Here is a 17,500-nt window from a genome sequence, read left to right as displayed (position 1 = left end):
ATGTCCAGTCATAAGAATTATAATTCTGCACGTGTGTGTTTATATATCGGGTTTATATACAGCTCATGTCTATATTTGGCTACATGAGATTTCTGTATGAGCACCAAAGAGGACCATTGCAGAATTACTCACAAAATGAATCGTCAGCCATTTTTCTCAACAGTGTGTGTGTGTGTGTGTGTGTGTGTGTGTCAGGAGTGTGGTATCCCCAAGCACTTCGGCCTGTATTATGCGATGGGCACAGCTCTGATGATGGAGGGGCTGCTGAGCGCCTGCTACCACGTCTGCCCAAACTACACCAACTTCCAATTCGGTGAGTCTGACTGAACACAATAATGAGCAGATATTATTATTAAATAACTAAAACCGACCATTGGATAAGTGATCTGCCTGTGCTGTGATCGTCTGCTGAAATATTTTAAACTGTGTGTGAAAGGTGAATGTTCAGGGTTATTGGGCCAGCACACGCTGCTCTTCTTCAGCTGAATAATTCATCTGAGCAGGTGAATCTGCTGAATAAACTCTGTGTGTAGTTCATCTGAGCGTGACGCCTGTTTCACACCACAGGCAGAGCGTGAGCGAGGGTTGCACGGTGTACCGGTGCTATGGTACTATCGTAATACTAAGGCTTCTAAATACTGGCGGAGCCTCTGCAGCTTGTCGTCAGTAAGGCTGTATCTACAGTAGAGGATGTTCACTCAGCTGCTCACACATTTGTGCAACAGTAAATCATTTTATTGGAATAGTCTGTGGAGCTGTTTAAGCTTACAAAACTGTAAAATTCACTCGTGTTATGGAGCCTGCTACACGCTTTCTAACGCTTCAGTCCACCTCACATCTGGATCAGTTCATTTCTGCTCCTGTTGATATGATTTATCAGCGACCGCGATGATCTCTTTAAAAGAGCGACTCGCTAGGTGAAATGTTTTATTACTTTGGATTGTTCCATGATAAGACTGAAAACAAATAGATGAAATACACAAAACAGCAACAGGAAACACTGAACCCATGTGTGAGCTCTTCACACACAGCTGAAAGCAGGAAAAGGCACATAACCGTTTAAGAAGAGTCAGAGGGTAATGTGCTTATTCTGATTAACAATCAGATTATTCTGCCTCTGATGAAGCTCAGATGATGATGTCAGGGTTTTGGAAGTTTCTGATTGGCTGATTGAGAACATTTGAGTTAATGTGAGGCACAACTGTAGAATAGTATTGAAGGAAAAGCTCAAACACACTGCTTCCCTGTGTGACAACATGAGAAAATCAACAACAAAGCCAGAATCAACAACAAAGCCAGATTACCATTAGCTGAATGACACTGGGGAAAGACTGATGTGTGGAGACATGTCCTGTGCTCTGATGGAGATAAGATTGAACTGTTTGGCCATAATGAGCAGTGTTACATCTGGAGGACAAAGGGGAAAGCGCACAAGCCTAGAACACCATCCCAACTGTGCAGTATGGGGGCGGCAGTGTCATGTTGTGGGGCTGTTTTGCTGCAGGAGGGACTGGTCCACTTCACAGCATAGATGGCATCATAAAGACAGAACATTATGGAGAAATACTGAAGCAACATCTCAACACATTAAGACTTGGCCACAAATGGCTCTTTCAAACAGACCATGACCCTAAGCACACTGCCAAATGAGTTCTCATGTGCTTTAAGGACAGCAGAGTGAATGTTTTGGAATGGCCATCACAAAGCCCTGATCTCAATCCTATAGAGAATGTGTGGGCAGAGTTGGAGAACCTTGTGCAAGCAAGACAGCCTACAAATCTGACTCAGTTACAGCAATTCTGCAGGAGGAATGGGCCAAAACTCCTGCAAACTATTGTGAGAAGCTTGTGGAAGGAGACCCAAAACATCTGACCAAAGTTCTACAGTTTAAAAGCAAAGCTAAACAATACCAAGGAAATGTGTGTAAACGTCTGACTGTCTAGAAATTAATAAAGAATTCTTAAAAAAATTCTCACATTATTCTGGCATTGAGCAAATGTAAATTATTTAGGTAATCCTGGAGAACTAAAATAGTAAATGTTGAGTGTGATTTACCATCAGACACTTTAAAAAAAAGTTATGTTCGGTTTTTTAGAGTGTGTACACTTCTGCTTTCAGCTGTTGCCTAATTTTGTTGGAAAAACTTCCATTCAGTTTATTTTGCATCTGTATTTTAATGTATTTTTGTTGGTCGGTTATCTACAAAATAAACAAAAAGATTGAACATTTTAGGTGAAGTGGGGGGCAGATAATGCTTTTTGGCCTCATGGGAATTATGAATTACATTCAAGTAGGCCTATGAGAACCTAAAATACAGTATTTCTGACAGTTTTCTTTATAATTGGAGTTCTGAATCACGGTATCGCACTTGGTATCGTGATGCTTCAGCTGGTATAGTAACGTAAGATTAATTAATGGTATCATGACAACGCTAGTGTGAGCAGCGCGTGCGCAGTGCATATGGAGAGCAGGTGCAGTGTGCAGGCGTTTGCCTTTCACACCGACTGTGTCTGCAGCAGCTGCACAGATCTCTCTCTCTCTCTCTTTCTCTATCGATCAGTCTATAAATACATTTTTTACTTTTCATCTGCACTAAGGCCTGCGGCAACGTCCTCATATATGCTGTTTCCTTAACCTGCAGGTCTTTATTTTACAACTGATAAAGATCCTGAAGCGCTGTCTGCTTCTCCCTCTCTGAGGCATTCATTCGTGTGTTTTAAGGTGCACTCATATCATCTCATTTAGTTTGTGATTGTCAGGATGATGTAGGCCTATATTATAATAATATTTATACACTACAGTTATAAAGATATTTATACATGATCAAACCAGTGTGCAATTTAAGAAAACTGATCCTACAATTGTTTTATACTTGGTTTTGTAGTTTGGGCCCACCTTAATATTTGTTGCCGTTTTTAATCGTTTAATTTCATTTGATTGACCATGAGTCTCACGCCTCGCACTGCTTTTCCATGTGGTATGAAAGCTGTTAACATGGACGACAAAATAACACACACTGGTCATGCTGTGCTTGCGCGTGCGGTGGGAAACAGGCTTGAGCTTCTGCTTCTGGGTTGGCTCCATCACTGATGACTGCAGTTTGACAAATCAGACACAATATTCTTAGCCACGCCCCTCTTGTTGTTACTATGACTCATTTTCTGCTGAGCAAATAGGAAGAGTAAATAACCTGCAGGACTGAAGCATGGTGTTAGCTTGAGGGGCGGGGTTTATTTAAATTAGCATCTTTGTGAATCTAATTTATCCACTGCGTAATGCCTGATGTGTGTGTGTGTGTGTGTGTGTGTGTGTGTGTGTGTGTGTGTGTCAGACACGTCCTTCATGTATATGATCGCTGGATTGTGTATGCTGAAGCTGTATCAGAAGAGACACCCGGACATCAACGCCAGCGCATACTCCGCCTACGCCTGCCTGGCTGCGGTCATATTCTTCTCTGTGCTGGGGGTGGTGAGAGGACACACACACACACACACACTACACTCTTAACCATATGCACTCACTCATACACACAAATCCACACACACACACACACACACACACACACTCACATGCACACTAAAAACAACACACACACACACACACAATACACACCCTTACGCCCCATTCACTCGGGGTATCAGCGTCAGCGCTTGACAGAGGGCGTGTCCAAAGTTGGGGCTGATGCGATCATCATAGCAGCGTCAGCCAATGAAATTAGTCAGCAATAGGCCACTGTCTGAGCTGGTGTATTTGCATACAGCGATCTGATTGGCTGACGCTTCTGTCGGCACTGGAAAGGTTGAGCAAGTCCTAACTTCTGCAGTGAGCAACACCTCTGAAGCGGCGCTGACGGATCCACAATGCAGTTTGGCAACGCCTGACGTCACCCATTCACAGTGGATGTGAAGTGTTGAAGCTGACGCCCTGTGTGAATGAGACGTCAACTATACATGCTCACTCACCAGGCATGGCACACATAGGGCTCAACCTGTGCAGTGCACATGCCCTTTTTAGTCTTGGATAGAAAGAGTGCCCTTTCAAAATGATCAAAAGTGCCCCCGCGACGCGGCACACCTTCGGTCCCGCCCTTCAGTAGGCGTGCGACAACACCGCTCTTGAGTACGCGCACGACAACACAGCTGATCAGTACGCACGCGATAACACCGCTCTTCAGTACGCGCGCATCCACTCTGCAGATCCAATATTTTATTATCCAATATATTTTAAACTGTATGACACAGCAATTGAATTATGAAAATGGTGAGATTAAAGCTAGTCCTATAGTCCAGAGATCCGGTCCCCGCGTCAGGTCTGGTGCGCCCGTAAATAAAACGCGCACACGGCGATGGAGGCGCACTCAACTCACAACAGAGAAAAGTGGGTGACATGAGATGAGCAGCTTAATTCATTACATGTTTTGGTTAACTGATTCTTTAAACACAACTCTCTTGAGCTCTAAAAACGCAGAAGAAATTTGCTGCTAAATTAATTTTAGCAGAGACGCAACTGCCAGTCATTTTCACATTAGTTATTCGGGAAGATGTAGCCTAATAAAAATGTTTTAATAAAAATAGTTTACTGCACAGTCCCACAGTAGGCTACACTATAAATAATATTTAAATTTATTTATTAATATTATTACAATTAAGCTAAAATTGACAAAACGCAGAACCCTTTGAATGTTTGCTTTCATTTTGACATTGCTAGAAAGCGCACTTTTACAGGTGTGTAGAGAAACATCCCATTATGCAGCAGCAGTCAAGCTATAATAAATGCCTTTTGCGTTTAAAGATGATCGGCCTGCGGAGTCAAGTTTGCAGTGCTATGAATGCAATAGGTTTATAGTGCTTAAGTGGATTTACCGCAGATCAACCGAGAAACCTCTCACGTGCTGCAGGTAGGCAGAATGATCATCTTTTAAAATATGTAATTTAGGCTATACTGCTATTAGCTCATGCAAAATTAAACAACATAAAATATATTGTAGATCTGTTTTAAGAGCTAAAATACAGTCAGCATGTCGAGTTTGTTTTGACTTGTAGCTCATGGCCCTAAAATGAAAATAACCTGAAAACAAGCTATTAAAATAGGCTTGATAAATAAATAAAATGACGGGTAGGCCTAGCCTAATGGTTTACAAATGACAACCAGACAATATCATGAAAGAAAGACACTTAAGACAGCCTAATATAAATCTTTATTTTTACATTTAAAATGATGAAAAAAGTTCTACAGCCTGAGTTGTGTTATCCGTGCCAAAATTTAACCAATTTTCATGGTAATAACTGTGAATTTAGGTTTCTTTTTTAGGTATTTTTCTGGCTACACTAATGCCTTAATGTAACTGTTTTGAATGACATTAGATTGTAACATTTAGCTTTTCCCTGACACTGATGTTTGTTAGGTAATAGGCTATGTGAAGCAGGATGACTCGGTTAAGCTGATTTTACTATATTTATTTACCGGTTAAATGAATAGTCTGATTGTGGGTCAGCTTGCATGCGTGGGCATAATTTGACGTCTTTACCTAAAACTTTAAACATTCATAGGCCTGTTATTTGAAATAAAACGGAAATAAATAAGAAGAATAATATGATTTAAAGCACTCGTTTGGCACTGAAGCCATGATCCGTCTGCAATAATAAGCGGTATCGTTGCATTACCGTCATTAATAAAGTCATTAATAGCGAAACTGTGCATATTATTATTATTACTATTAAAACATATATTACTGCCTTAGGTCAGTAACTTAGTGCAAAGTAATAATAAATGTGAATAAATCGCCTAAATAAAAGAACAAAAGAGACCAAAATCAGTCACCAGGTCTAGTGCCCCCGTGTGGATTTAAAATGCCCCCTCAGTTCTGACATCCTGGCGCCGGGCCTGACCACAGGCATCCGGAGTAGGTTCAGTAGACGAAATCGGGCTGAGGGATAAGGCTGAGGTAAGTCTCCGCCAGGCGAGAATCTAGCCGGAACTGGCCCGAGTGTATTTTGCTATCTGGGTGGTTAGGCGTGTATCAGCAAACTAATAAAGCCCGAAAAAGCCCTGACCTTAGCGAATAAACAGAGTTCCACCAGATCATGTATGTCAGAAACTGTAGTTTACTGCTGAACTCATTTCATCATGGTAAAATAACACAGAAATTGAATAACAACACTTCAGTCTCCTGCTGAAGCTCAGACGCGCTGCTTTGAGAATCTGTCAATCACAGCTGTCAATCACGATGACACGCCCAGCATTAAATTACTGCTAAAAACAAACTGTTTACAAAAATGAAGATCTGCACCTATTTCAGCACAATAACCAGTGCCTTAATCCACCAGAACTATCTTTCAGGACATTTATTGCAAGTGTAATTAACTTTTTTATTTGTGCTCAAGTCTCCTTCATTAACACGGAGGAGCAGAGGACCTTCACTCAAACACAGGCTTGATAGACACACTCACAATCATGCACACCTTCACACACAAGTATACACACTCACCCATACACACACATACAATAATACACACACCCTCACCTATATGCGCACACACACACACACACACACACACTAGCATAAACACAAAAACACACACTCTCACACATGACAATACCATCACATACACTCTCTCACACACAGTTTATTGTGTTGTGTGCTCACGTGTGTTTGTGTTTCAGGTGTTTGGTAAAGGGAACATGGCCTTCTGGATTGTGTTTTCTGTCATTCACATTCTGGCCACGATGCTGCTGAGCACACAACTCTACTACATGGGCCGCTGGAGACTGGGTGAGACACAAACTTAAACACACACAGGAATGAGTACACACACACAAGACAAACACACTACATATAAGCACATACACACAGAAACACGCACACACACAGACATACATGCACATACACAGACTCATGACGTATGCAGCAGGAGGGGCTGATTTTGTGTGTGTGTGTGTGTGTGTGTGTGTGTGTGTTTCAGACTCTGGCATCATGCGCAGGATGTTGTATGTGATCTACACAGACTGTATCCGCCAGTGCAGTGGACCAATGTACATTGTGAGTACAAACACACACACACACACACACACACACATACACAGCTGTTGCAGTGATCCAGTCTGACATGTGTGTGTGTGTGTGTGTGTGTGTGTGTGTGTGTGTGTGTGTGTAGGATCGGATGGTTCTGCTGGTGATGGGGAACATTGTGAACTGGTCACTGTGAGTTCTCTTCATCATCTCTTTATCAGTCATATAATTACGAGCCCACGCATGACCCGTGTGTGTGTGTGTGCGCGCAGGGCGGCGTACGGACTCATCAATCGCCCCAATGACTTCGCCTCGTACCTGTTGGCCATCGCCATCTGTAACCTGCTGCTGTATTTCGCCTTCTACATCATAATGAAGGTGCGCTCTGCTCACACACTCCTGCTTTACTGAGCTCAGGCACATTTATCAACCGTGTGTGTGTGTGTGTGTGTGTGTGCAGCTGCGCAGTGGCGAGCGGATCCAGTGTCTGGCGCTGGTGTGTGTGCTCTTCACCGCTGTGGTTTGGGGTTTCGCTCTGTTCTTCTTCTTTCAAGGTCTCAGCACATGGCAGGTGGGTCTCTCTCTCACACACACACACACACACACACACTATACATCGAGATGTTCATATCACAGAAAGATGTGATGCATTAAATGTATTTAAACGCCAAGCATTTATGTGTCACATGCATAAGTTGTTTATCAGATTTGACCAATCAGAGGGGGCTCTACAATCTTTAGCCCCGCCCCCAGTAGGATTTCTGACCATCATCACCAGTAAAGCCCAGAGAAACAGACATCAGTATACTGTAAACTGATGGCTTCATATATTCATTTCCAGTTATCAAAGAAATCATTTGTTCCTTAATTTTAGTTTGTAACTTGTAAATTGTTTCACATTTAAAATTGTAATATATATACAGTACATCAGAGTCTGAATGGTGGAAAAACATATTCTGTAATAATAAAACCACATGGAGCTCCACTTTTGCCATGAGCTTTTCTTTAGTTTGAACAAAGTTATGCCTCAGGTGTTTCTAAACTTTTACAAAAACTGTCCTGCTTTCCCACTGCTGTTGCAATTTTCTGGTCCAGAATTATTGTTCGTCTGGTTCTCCTATGATCACACATGGACGGATCTTTAAGATGTCTGTAAAGTAGTGCCTGTTTCAGACACAATCTCTTCAGAGTGTTTCATATTCAACTCAAATCAAATGTTGTGAGCTCTGCCAGCCAAAATCACGTCGCACGCACCCAAAGCAAACCTCCGCAAACACAGCGATGACGTCACATTCGCCAGCCGCACTAAGCTCAATAGCATATTCAGGGCTGATAGTGGAAAAAAATTCCTGAGCCTGAACTTTTTTCCTTGCCCCTGAGGTGAGTAGGGGTGGGGGTACTATGTATGCAACGCACTTTAAACACATAACTTGTGGGCCCCTGGGCCCAAATATATTAACAGCCTATATGTAACCCTGATCATCATTATTGTCAAGTGGCTCTTTTTAGACACATGCCAGTAATGTCAGTGACACATGCCAGTGTCAGTGATCTTGTGACATGTGCCAGGTGTCAGTATAAGCACGTTATAAGCACATTAATCTTATAAGTCTCTTTGCTTTAATATTTAAAAATCATTAGACAAATGACACCTGTTATCTTACATGCATATATGTTATGAGTTTTCAACATGCATTTTATTATAACTTTTTAAAGGATATTATTTAAAATACCTTAAAATGAAAATAAGTTAAATAATAAAATAAATGAATGAATTAAAAACATAGAGAAGTCCATATTGTAGGGAACAAAGGAACTGCCAGGATGCAATAATATACAGTACAACAGATAAGTGTAACCCCTCCCATACATAAGCATGCCACAATAAATTTGACTGACATGTACTGTCAAATGACTATATTACGTACGGAAGTATGACTACGAATACATAAAATAAATGCGTTTAAATTAAAACATCGTGGAGTAGCTCAGCAAATAAACTAACTTGCGACGCGATAAATTAGGTTAAAAGTCGCGTAATGATTAAATATGGTTTTGCTCGTGTTAATTAATGTCATAAGCTTCGCCGGCTGTCGATGCAGCGTGACACTCTGAGTGACACAGGTCACTACACATGCCACTAGCGAGTGACACATGACAGTGGAAAACCGGACGTGCCACCGGAAGTGTCACTACACTCAGTGGCATGTGCCAGTGTCATCTGTACGTCAGATGTCGTGTCACTCCATGTTAAAACTGCTACTGTGAATCCGTGTTCAAGCGCACACAATAAGCTAAAACTCGCCCCAAGCACCGGCAAAAACAAATAACAATGAATGTGTCGAGGAAAGAGTAAGGACATATCTTAATTATTTATTAATAAACTTATTCTGAGTCAGTGTCGCAATTATCCTGACTGGCAATCTCCTCTTGGACTCGACTTTAAATTGAAATTCATCTTTACGGATTACATGAAGGAGTTTTTTTGTTTTCGATTTGTTTTATTTCGTTAAGTAATAATTTAAAGCTTTCTATAAATATATTTATTATGTCTGTGAGGCATATACATTTTGCTTCATTTTGTTAAGCGCTCCTGTTCAAAAACCAGACGACAGAAAGCGCATAATTTTGGTTTTCTTTATTTTATAAAAACGCTGTAACGTTTTTTGATGTATTACTCGTACTTTGTGAGCAAAAATGACGGATAACTTTAAATTGCTCCCACTGAAAAAATGCAAGTGATTGCTCTGGCGCCTCGATGTCCTGCAAGCTTTTTATAAGCAAACTATGCGCCTAATAGCACACATTCTTTAACGTTTAAGCTACCATTGTTTTATACTTGAACTGTTTTATATCTTTTATTTTAGGCAAGTCATGATGATCTGAGAAGGCAAACTGATCAAACAGACAATGATGGTCTTCCGCTGGGCGCTGTTCGTTAAAAAAAAACTTATTTTTAAAATGCTCCAAACGTTTTTCTGAATAAGCTGAATAAAAAACGAAACTAAATATAAACACTTTGCCATTAGGCTACATACAAAACTGAACTATTTCATAGCTGAAACACTAAGTTGTTTAAGGAGAAGGGGGAAATATATTTTTGTCCCGTCTATTGCTTCACCGTTATTTCGAGAATAAACCCAGCGTAAATATGCAGATGTCATTCCCAAAACATATCAGCGTATATGTGCCGAAAACGAAAGTTTCATACAAATTCTGAATGGATTATAGCCTGGAAAGTGCAAAGCACGCTCCTCTTATTATCACTAAAAAGCGTCACTAATCTTAGTTCATAGAGATCTCACAAAGATCCGTTATAATTTATAAAGCCCTCTAAATTACACAATTAATCTTTTATTTACATGGCGTCTACACTCAAAAGATGATTCACGAGCACACAAAATGGCACTTAATAAAAACCAATCCGGCGCTTTCAGCAGTGAGTGAATTCTGTGAATCTAGAGAAATGACAGATCAATATCCGTGAACCTGATTTTTTTCCCCTGCAGCCACAGTACGCCGGAAATCCGGCGTGGTGCCGGAACGCTATCACCCCTGCATATTAGAAGTGTAGAAATAAAGAACTACAAAACCAAGCAACAGCAACAAAAAAGAATAAAAATGAGCATTAAATATAGCGTTACATCCGAAAAATAAGACCTAGAACAGCCAATTTAAGACTTTTTAAGGCCTAAAATTTAGATTTTTTTTTATTTTCGACTTTGTAAGACCCCACAGAAACCCTGTGTATCAAACCACAGTGAGTTTTATTTTAGTCTGTTGAACACAAAAGATGATATTTTGAGGAATGCTGGAAATCGGTAACCATTGACTCTCATAGTATTTGTTTCTCCTACTAGGGAAGCCGACGGTTATCAGTTTCAAACATTCTTCAAAATCTCTTCTTTCATGTTCAACAGACCAAAACACATTTATATTTACGCATTTAGCAGACGCTTTTATCCAGAGCGACTTAAAAGTGACAGATAACAGCAGCTCTTCAGATCCTCAGAGCGCAGCAGTGTAGAAACACTCTGCTCAGTCAAAGCTTCTGTTTTAACCCAGTAAATGACGCACAATTGGCTTATGTTTGTTTGTGTGACCTCCATCCCTCTATAAGTGAGCTTGTGTACCTGTGCGCCGTCATGTTGACCAGATCAAACTGTGTGTGTGTGTGTGCAGAAAACTCCCGCTGAATCTCGAGAGCACAACCGCGAGTGTATCCTGCTGTCCTTCTTCGACGATCACGATATCTGGCACTTCCTGTCCTCCATCGCCATGTTTGGGTCCTTCCTGGTGAGTCCAAAACATCAGAGCCAATGAGATTAATACCATAGCCCCTTTAAAGGTCATCTATTATGCAGAAATCACTTCATATGCAATGTTTAAACCAAGTTATGTGTCAGCGGTGTGGGAGTGTGTCCAGCCTCTAATGCTGAAACATTATTCATTGTGTTTGTTCTAATCTAATGTATTGACTGTTACACCTTTCCCCATTCCAAACAGCACGAGTGACACGTCTTGTTTATTCTATATGCTAACACACACACATGTGTCCGCCGCAGGTTCTGCTCACTATGGACGACGACCTCGACTCAGTTCAAAGAGACAAAATATACGTCTTCTGATGGACGGAGCCAATCACAGAGCAGCACAGGGGCTGTCAGCCAATGAGAAGCCTCGCTGCCTGAATGTATTTTCCTGCCAGTCAGAGACTGTGTGGGTGGAGCCTCACTCTGATAGGACAGTGAATGTGCCAGTCAAACTGCCAGAGCTCCTCCCCTCCTCGCGAGGTTAACGGTTAATGTAACGTGTTAATCGCTTCAGTCCTGCCCTGCAAATCTCAATGCATCTTTGTGACGGTGGAGTCGATGTTTTTCTTTGCGTTTGTGTCCGTCTGTGGCCTTCCGTGTCTGTGGTTTTGGACCGTGTTGGTAAATCCGAGCCGAGCTGCTTCACTGATCTCATGATGATGACGAAATCAACTTTGCACTGTCTTAAACAATTACAGAAGTCCTGTTTTTACACAAGCAAGTGGAATGATTACTGAATAAAGCATTTTTACGATTGTTGACGGTTGTGATCGTGTGTTTGACTTCATGATGACGGACACAGGAAAATCCATCTTTATTTCTAGAGCGCTTTATACAATCCAGATTATGCCAGATGAGCAGTGGATAATGCTGAACCAGAGCTTCATCACTGAAGGAAATTCAGTTCAATTCTGCACTTTAGTGCTTGTCTGAGCAAGTTCAATGTTTGTTTAAGGTGAATGTTGATGTAGAAGGCTGTGATTCACTGTAGATCAGATATAAGTATTGATGCTCATTTCGGTTAATTTTGCTAACCGACAACCGCGGCTCGTTAATCTGATATTAACGGTTAACTGGTCAGATTATTATTCAGTTATTTTAAAACTGACGTGTCTATTTTGTGTCTGACACATTTAATATTGCATTTTAAAATACTGATTTATTTTAACATGCAAACATATTAGTAACAGAACATAACAACAGATCATCTCCACGCACCTGCAGTGTTTCCAATATAAAACCAGAATAAACTAAGGAAAATTAATAAAATGAATGGGCCTGCCCTAATTCTTCACTTCAATTATTTATTTAGATTACAAAACGAAAACACTGACTGCTCCTTTTAAGAACCGGCATAGGCTGTTTTTTTCCCAATCATATGTTTTTTTTTCCTCAAATCACTCGCTCTACGGAAATTTATTTATGCGTAATTTATTTATTATGCATTATAATAAATGATGCATTTATGCAAATTATGCATTTATTTTTTATGCATTTATTTAATGCCCTGCTGTTATTATTATATTACAAAACTTTTTAACACTTTTAATAGAAATCATTATTTTAAAGATTGTCTTGATATAAGGTTTCCTCTCTCTCGGTTTAAGTGTGTGCGCTGCGTAATGAAAAGACAATGACAACGCCCGCATATGTTGACTTTTTGTAAACAGTTTTGTTGTTTTTTCCTTTCTAAAAACACCTTTTCAAGAGTTCACACTTAGATACTGTTTGACAACTTGTTTGCAAGTTAGCAGGTTTGGCATGCTGTCCCGGGAGAGAACCCTGAGCTCGGAGATAGTTGAGCCCAGGGCTCCCGCCAGGTCCATAAAGCATGTGAGGGGAGTACGAGATGTTCTCGAGAGCTCCCCGCGGCAAAAGAGGAAAGGAGGAGAAGGGGTGGATGGGGGGTTTCTTCGGAAAACGAAGATAGGGGTGTAGATCTTAGCTAGGTTATTTATAGTGAGTTTGGATCGTTCTGATTGGCTTGCTAATGAGCGTAGATGAGTGGCCGGCTGCAGTCAATCATATCACGTGCTCCTCTCGAAATTAGTTTATGAAACTTCATTTATGTTGACAAGGAGAAAAGAAGCACGCTGATTTCCTCTGCTTGTGAACAAAACCTCTTGCACACCCCTCAATTACGCTGGTCAAGCGCAGCTTCTGGTGCGCTTCAAATAAACACTGCTGAAATGAGATTTAGTGGGTTTATGTAGTGAGTTTGTCTCCAACATTTATTAGATTTGCTAGGAATATTTCTGAGTGTCTCCAATAGACTTAGAGCGGCATTAATGCGTCCTAAAGTAAAGTGAAGCGGCGATAAACTCCAGCAAGAGAAAGTCACTGTATGCAGAACCACAGACCTCTAAAGAAATGAAAATGATGGAAACTGTGTTCATCATGACTGAAAGCTACGTCGTGTTTGCTGGCTTCACGCATCATGCGCCTGTCAGTCTGTCAGCACGTAACCTCAGTGGGTTTAACAAATAGCGCACATCACGGTTACAGAAAAGCTGTTATAATCCACTTACCTTTTATTATATTTTGGTGCGATTATAACCCGCTATTAAAAACAACAACAATAACTAAATGTTTTGAATGGGAAGCTGTAATGTAGCCGTGGAGGGACGCATTTTGGTGTGGCGCCTCGCCATGGAAGAATGAATGTAGCGGGAACCTTGATCTTTAAAAGTTCTCTGTAGTTGTCTTGACAACACACACACACACACACACACACTGCTGCTCTGGGTTGAGCCGTGTGCAAAACACTTGCGGCTTTTAGTAAACCATTTAAAAGATGCCCCTCCTAACGCTAGAAAAGCGCATACGATCGGCCCCTTATGCAGCCAATATAGAATATATAAACTATATTTTTAATCGTTTAACTGATACCATTATTGGCTTACAAACGCACCCTTTCGGTTAACGGTTTATTGATACTTTGAGCATCCCTAGATATAAGCTTGCCAAAGATAATTATTATTTATGCTAATATGCAAGTTACAAACGACAGATTCTGTACACAACACTTCAGATCCACATGAGAAATACTATAGTATTTAAATAAACACTCGTGCTTTTGAACAATGCTATAATAAAGTGCTTGGATTATGGTTTGTTAGTCTTACAGTTGCTATGGTGACACAACTATAGTAAAATAAACAACTAACTAATGCTATAGTTTTCTACAACTGTATATAATGTCAAATATTACCACATTGCACCAGTTTACTGGACTAAAAGATGCGTCCGAAACTGCATACTTCCATACTATATAGTACGCTAAAATCAGTATGCGAGCCGAGTAGTGTCCGAATTTCATAGAATTGGAAAATCAGTATGCGAGAAGTTCCCGGATGACTCACTACTTCTGGCGAGATTCTGGAGTGCGCATCCCATGCACGCTGCACTATCCCATAATGCCCCGTGAGAGAATTCATGAATGTAAGTAAAGCGACGCAACTGACGCAGGTAGGTCACGTGACCATGACAAAATGGCGGATGTAGTACGTCCGAATTCCATTTATACTTTTCACATTCATACTGTATAGAACGCACTTTTCTAACAGCCGAGTAGTGTGTTTAAATTCAAATGCAGCACCTACTGAGTAGTAGGCGGTTTCGGACGCAGCCCTAGCCTACTAGTGTTATTAGTTTATCAGACAGTCTCATGTAGAATTCATTAGAGGTGTAAATGACATAAATACAGGGGCGAGGCAGTGGCGCAGTAGGTAGTGCTGTCGCCTCATAGCAAGAAGGTCGCTGGGGTGCTGGGTCGAGCCTCGGCTCAGTTGGTGTTTCTGTGTGGAGTTTGCATGTTCTCCCTGCCTTCGCGTGGGTTTCCTCCGGGTGCTCCGGTTTCCCCCACAGTCCAAACACATGCGGTACAGGTGAATTGGGTAGGCTAAATAGTCTGTAGTGTGTTTGTGTGTGAATGTGTGTGTGGATGTTTCCCAGAGATGGGTTGCGGCTGGAAGAGCATCCGCTGCGTAAAAAACTTGCTGGATGAGTTGGCGGTTCATTCCGTTGTGGCGACCCCGGATTAAGAAAGGGACTCAGCCAACAAGAAAATGAATGAATGACTAATGAACACACTTCAGTATAGTGTGGACTGACACTGTTTCAGTTCACTATGATCTTCTGTGTGAATGTACACTGTAAAAGCGCTGTACAAATACAGGTGAACTGAACTGAATATAGTGTGAGTAAACTATGGATTAATGACATGAGTATAAACACGAAGACTGCCTGGAAATACGAGATTAAGATGGTATTGTTTTTATAGTTCGACATAATAATTCACTGTATTTTCAATACTTTGCGTGATTCCAGCAGTCATATTCATTTTGAATTCTTCGTTGGTCGAGGTACACACAAACGTCATTATAACATATGGTCGGGTTATTATAGCCTATAGTTAGTAAAAGTTTAAGGAAAAAGCGTTTACCGGAGAGAAACTCCACTCAGTCCAACATTATGAAGCTGCAGGCCCGGAGACCCAGCTGCATGCTCAGACCTGCACTGTCAGACCGATCGTTTTCTCAGACAGCGCCATCTGCTGTTTAAAAGATCGACTAACCTGAATTCAGCTGCTTATAATTGTAATTTTCCCTATTTTTCTACTATAAAATATTAGGCTGTGATTGAATGCATTATTATAAGAAATATTAAACATGCTAGATTTTGACTTAATGCATTAATTCTGTTGTATTTTTATTAATTGTGTTTGTAAATAGATATTGTTCAGTCACTACAATATTTCAGTCATTTTTTGTTGTTTTAATCATTAAGGATTTATCACTGTTTCAGTTATTGAGTTGAGGGAATGAATATTATCTTCATATACAATACATTTCTTTACATACAATAAATTATAGCACTCTGAGTAATTTTCTCACAACAAGCTTTATTTTTGTGTACTTCTTCATGAGGTCCTACAAGTCATCAAGCTGTAAACACTGCAGAGAAAAATTAGGGAAAATAACAATTGGATTAATAATATTTTTTAGGCAGAAAATAACATCTGATAAAATAATTGCTTTACATTCTTGTTCGGGAGATTTTTCATTTCTAGAGCAAGAAAACTGTCAATATCTGCACGGCATTAGTGTTGCCAGAGACCCGCTTTCTAAATGCTAATATCAAAAAATACACAAGCAAATTATTACTGCTTTAACCTAGGAGAGCTCATATTGTAAATTCTATGCAGAGTAACTGATATTTTGATTTATAAAAACGTATTTGTAATCATTACAGAACTTATTAATAATTGATAAACTGTTATTGTGTTACTGTTATTGCCTTTGGCAGCACTGTCAGGTAGATAATACAGTATTATGTACATAGCACTAAATCATGTTATAAAAAATAATTGTGTTATATATTAAACATTTTATTTTAACACTTTTACTTTAAAGTTTTTTTTTTTTAATTTTGCCAGAAAACATTGCAAGAAAAGTGTCCCAGAATGGTACAATAATACATAAATTTAGAGCAAGCTGTAAATATCATTACAATGCTTTTTTTGACACTATTTTTGATCAAATCCAACACTGAAATAATTGTTTGTTGCTGTAATATTTACACCACATTGATTATGCCGTAAAACCTGGTCATTTTCAGCAATCACTTTAATAATCAATAATCTTACTGGCGTGTCTGATGTTGCGACTTGCTAGAAAGTGCAGGTCTGAGCGTGCAGTTGGGTCTCCGGGCCTGCCGCTTCACCCAACCCAACAGCAGGTGGCACTGTCTGAGAAAACGATAGGTCTGGAAGTGCATGTCTGTGCGCTTCACCTTATTCACGTCTTTTGGATACTTTAATATAAAACCACACCTATGTGCCAGTTTTGTTAGCGTAACAAGAATAACAACAACCCATATTATGTTTTTGGTCTGCCATTAAAATAATTTTAAAGTATGAGTGAAAAATGGATCAGTCTAAATCAAATCTATATTTGTGACTGTAAGGTGGTTTTCATAAACTTTCCCGCGTTTACATCGTCACATTCAAACAATGATAAAACCATATTATCATCACACATGACGTGACTATAAAGGGAAACACAGACTGCTTAAAATACGGGGTTATGATTATAGTTCATATTTCAGCGTGATCATTTGCCGTGATTTCAATACTTTGATGTAATTTCAGCATTTATGAAGTCGTTATTTAATTTGA

The 17,500-nt window shown here is 40.1% G+C and overlaps 1 protein-coding gene across 10 annotated transcripts in view; it reads left to right on the top strand.

The window, feature by feature from the left end:
* The window catches only part of sidt2 (SID1 transmembrane family, member 2), a 32,646-nt gene extending 20,565 nt beyond the window's left edge, over positions 1 to 12,081 (top strand). For 7 of the 10 annotated variants that reach the window (XM_021466516.2, XM_021466514.2, XM_021466515.2 and 4 more), the window contains 9 exons: positions 196 to 313; positions 3,332 to 3,468; positions 6,664 to 6,772; positions 6,963 to 7,039; positions 7,155 to 7,201; positions 7,282 to 7,387; positions 7,470 to 7,580; positions 11,192 to 11,305; positions 11,575 to 12,081. In XM_021466516.2, the coding sequence (XP_021322191.1) occupies positions 196 to 313; positions 3,332 to 3,468; positions 6,664 to 6,772; positions 6,963 to 7,039; positions 7,155 to 7,201; positions 7,282 to 7,387; positions 7,470 to 7,580; positions 11,192 to 11,305; positions 11,575 to 11,637 (882 nt within the window). In that variant the 3' untranslated portion in view covers positions 11,638 to 12,081. Of the gene's footprint in view, positions 1 to 195; positions 1,011 to 2,347; positions 3,469 to 6,663; positions 6,773 to 6,962; positions 7,040 to 7,154; positions 7,202 to 7,281; positions 7,388 to 7,469; positions 7,581 to 11,191; positions 11,306 to 11,574 lie in introns of all 10 variants that reach the window. The other 3 variants (XR_012391140.1, XR_012391141.1, XR_012391142.1) reach the window with 2 other exon arrangements.
* The last annotated feature ends 5,419 nt before the right edge of the window (positions 12,082 to 17,500 follow it).

Source organism: Danio rerio, chromosome 15 (assembly GCF_049306965.1).
Source record: "Danio rerio strain Tuebingen ecotype United States chromosome 15, GRCz12tu, whole genome shotgun sequence".
Classification (NCBI taxonomy): domain Eukaryota; kingdom Metazoa; phylum Chordata; class Actinopteri; order Cypriniformes; family Danionidae; genus Danio; species Danio rerio.
Note: the sequence above shows the minus strand (reverse complement) of the source record. Positions and strands in the feature narration are given on the sequence as shown.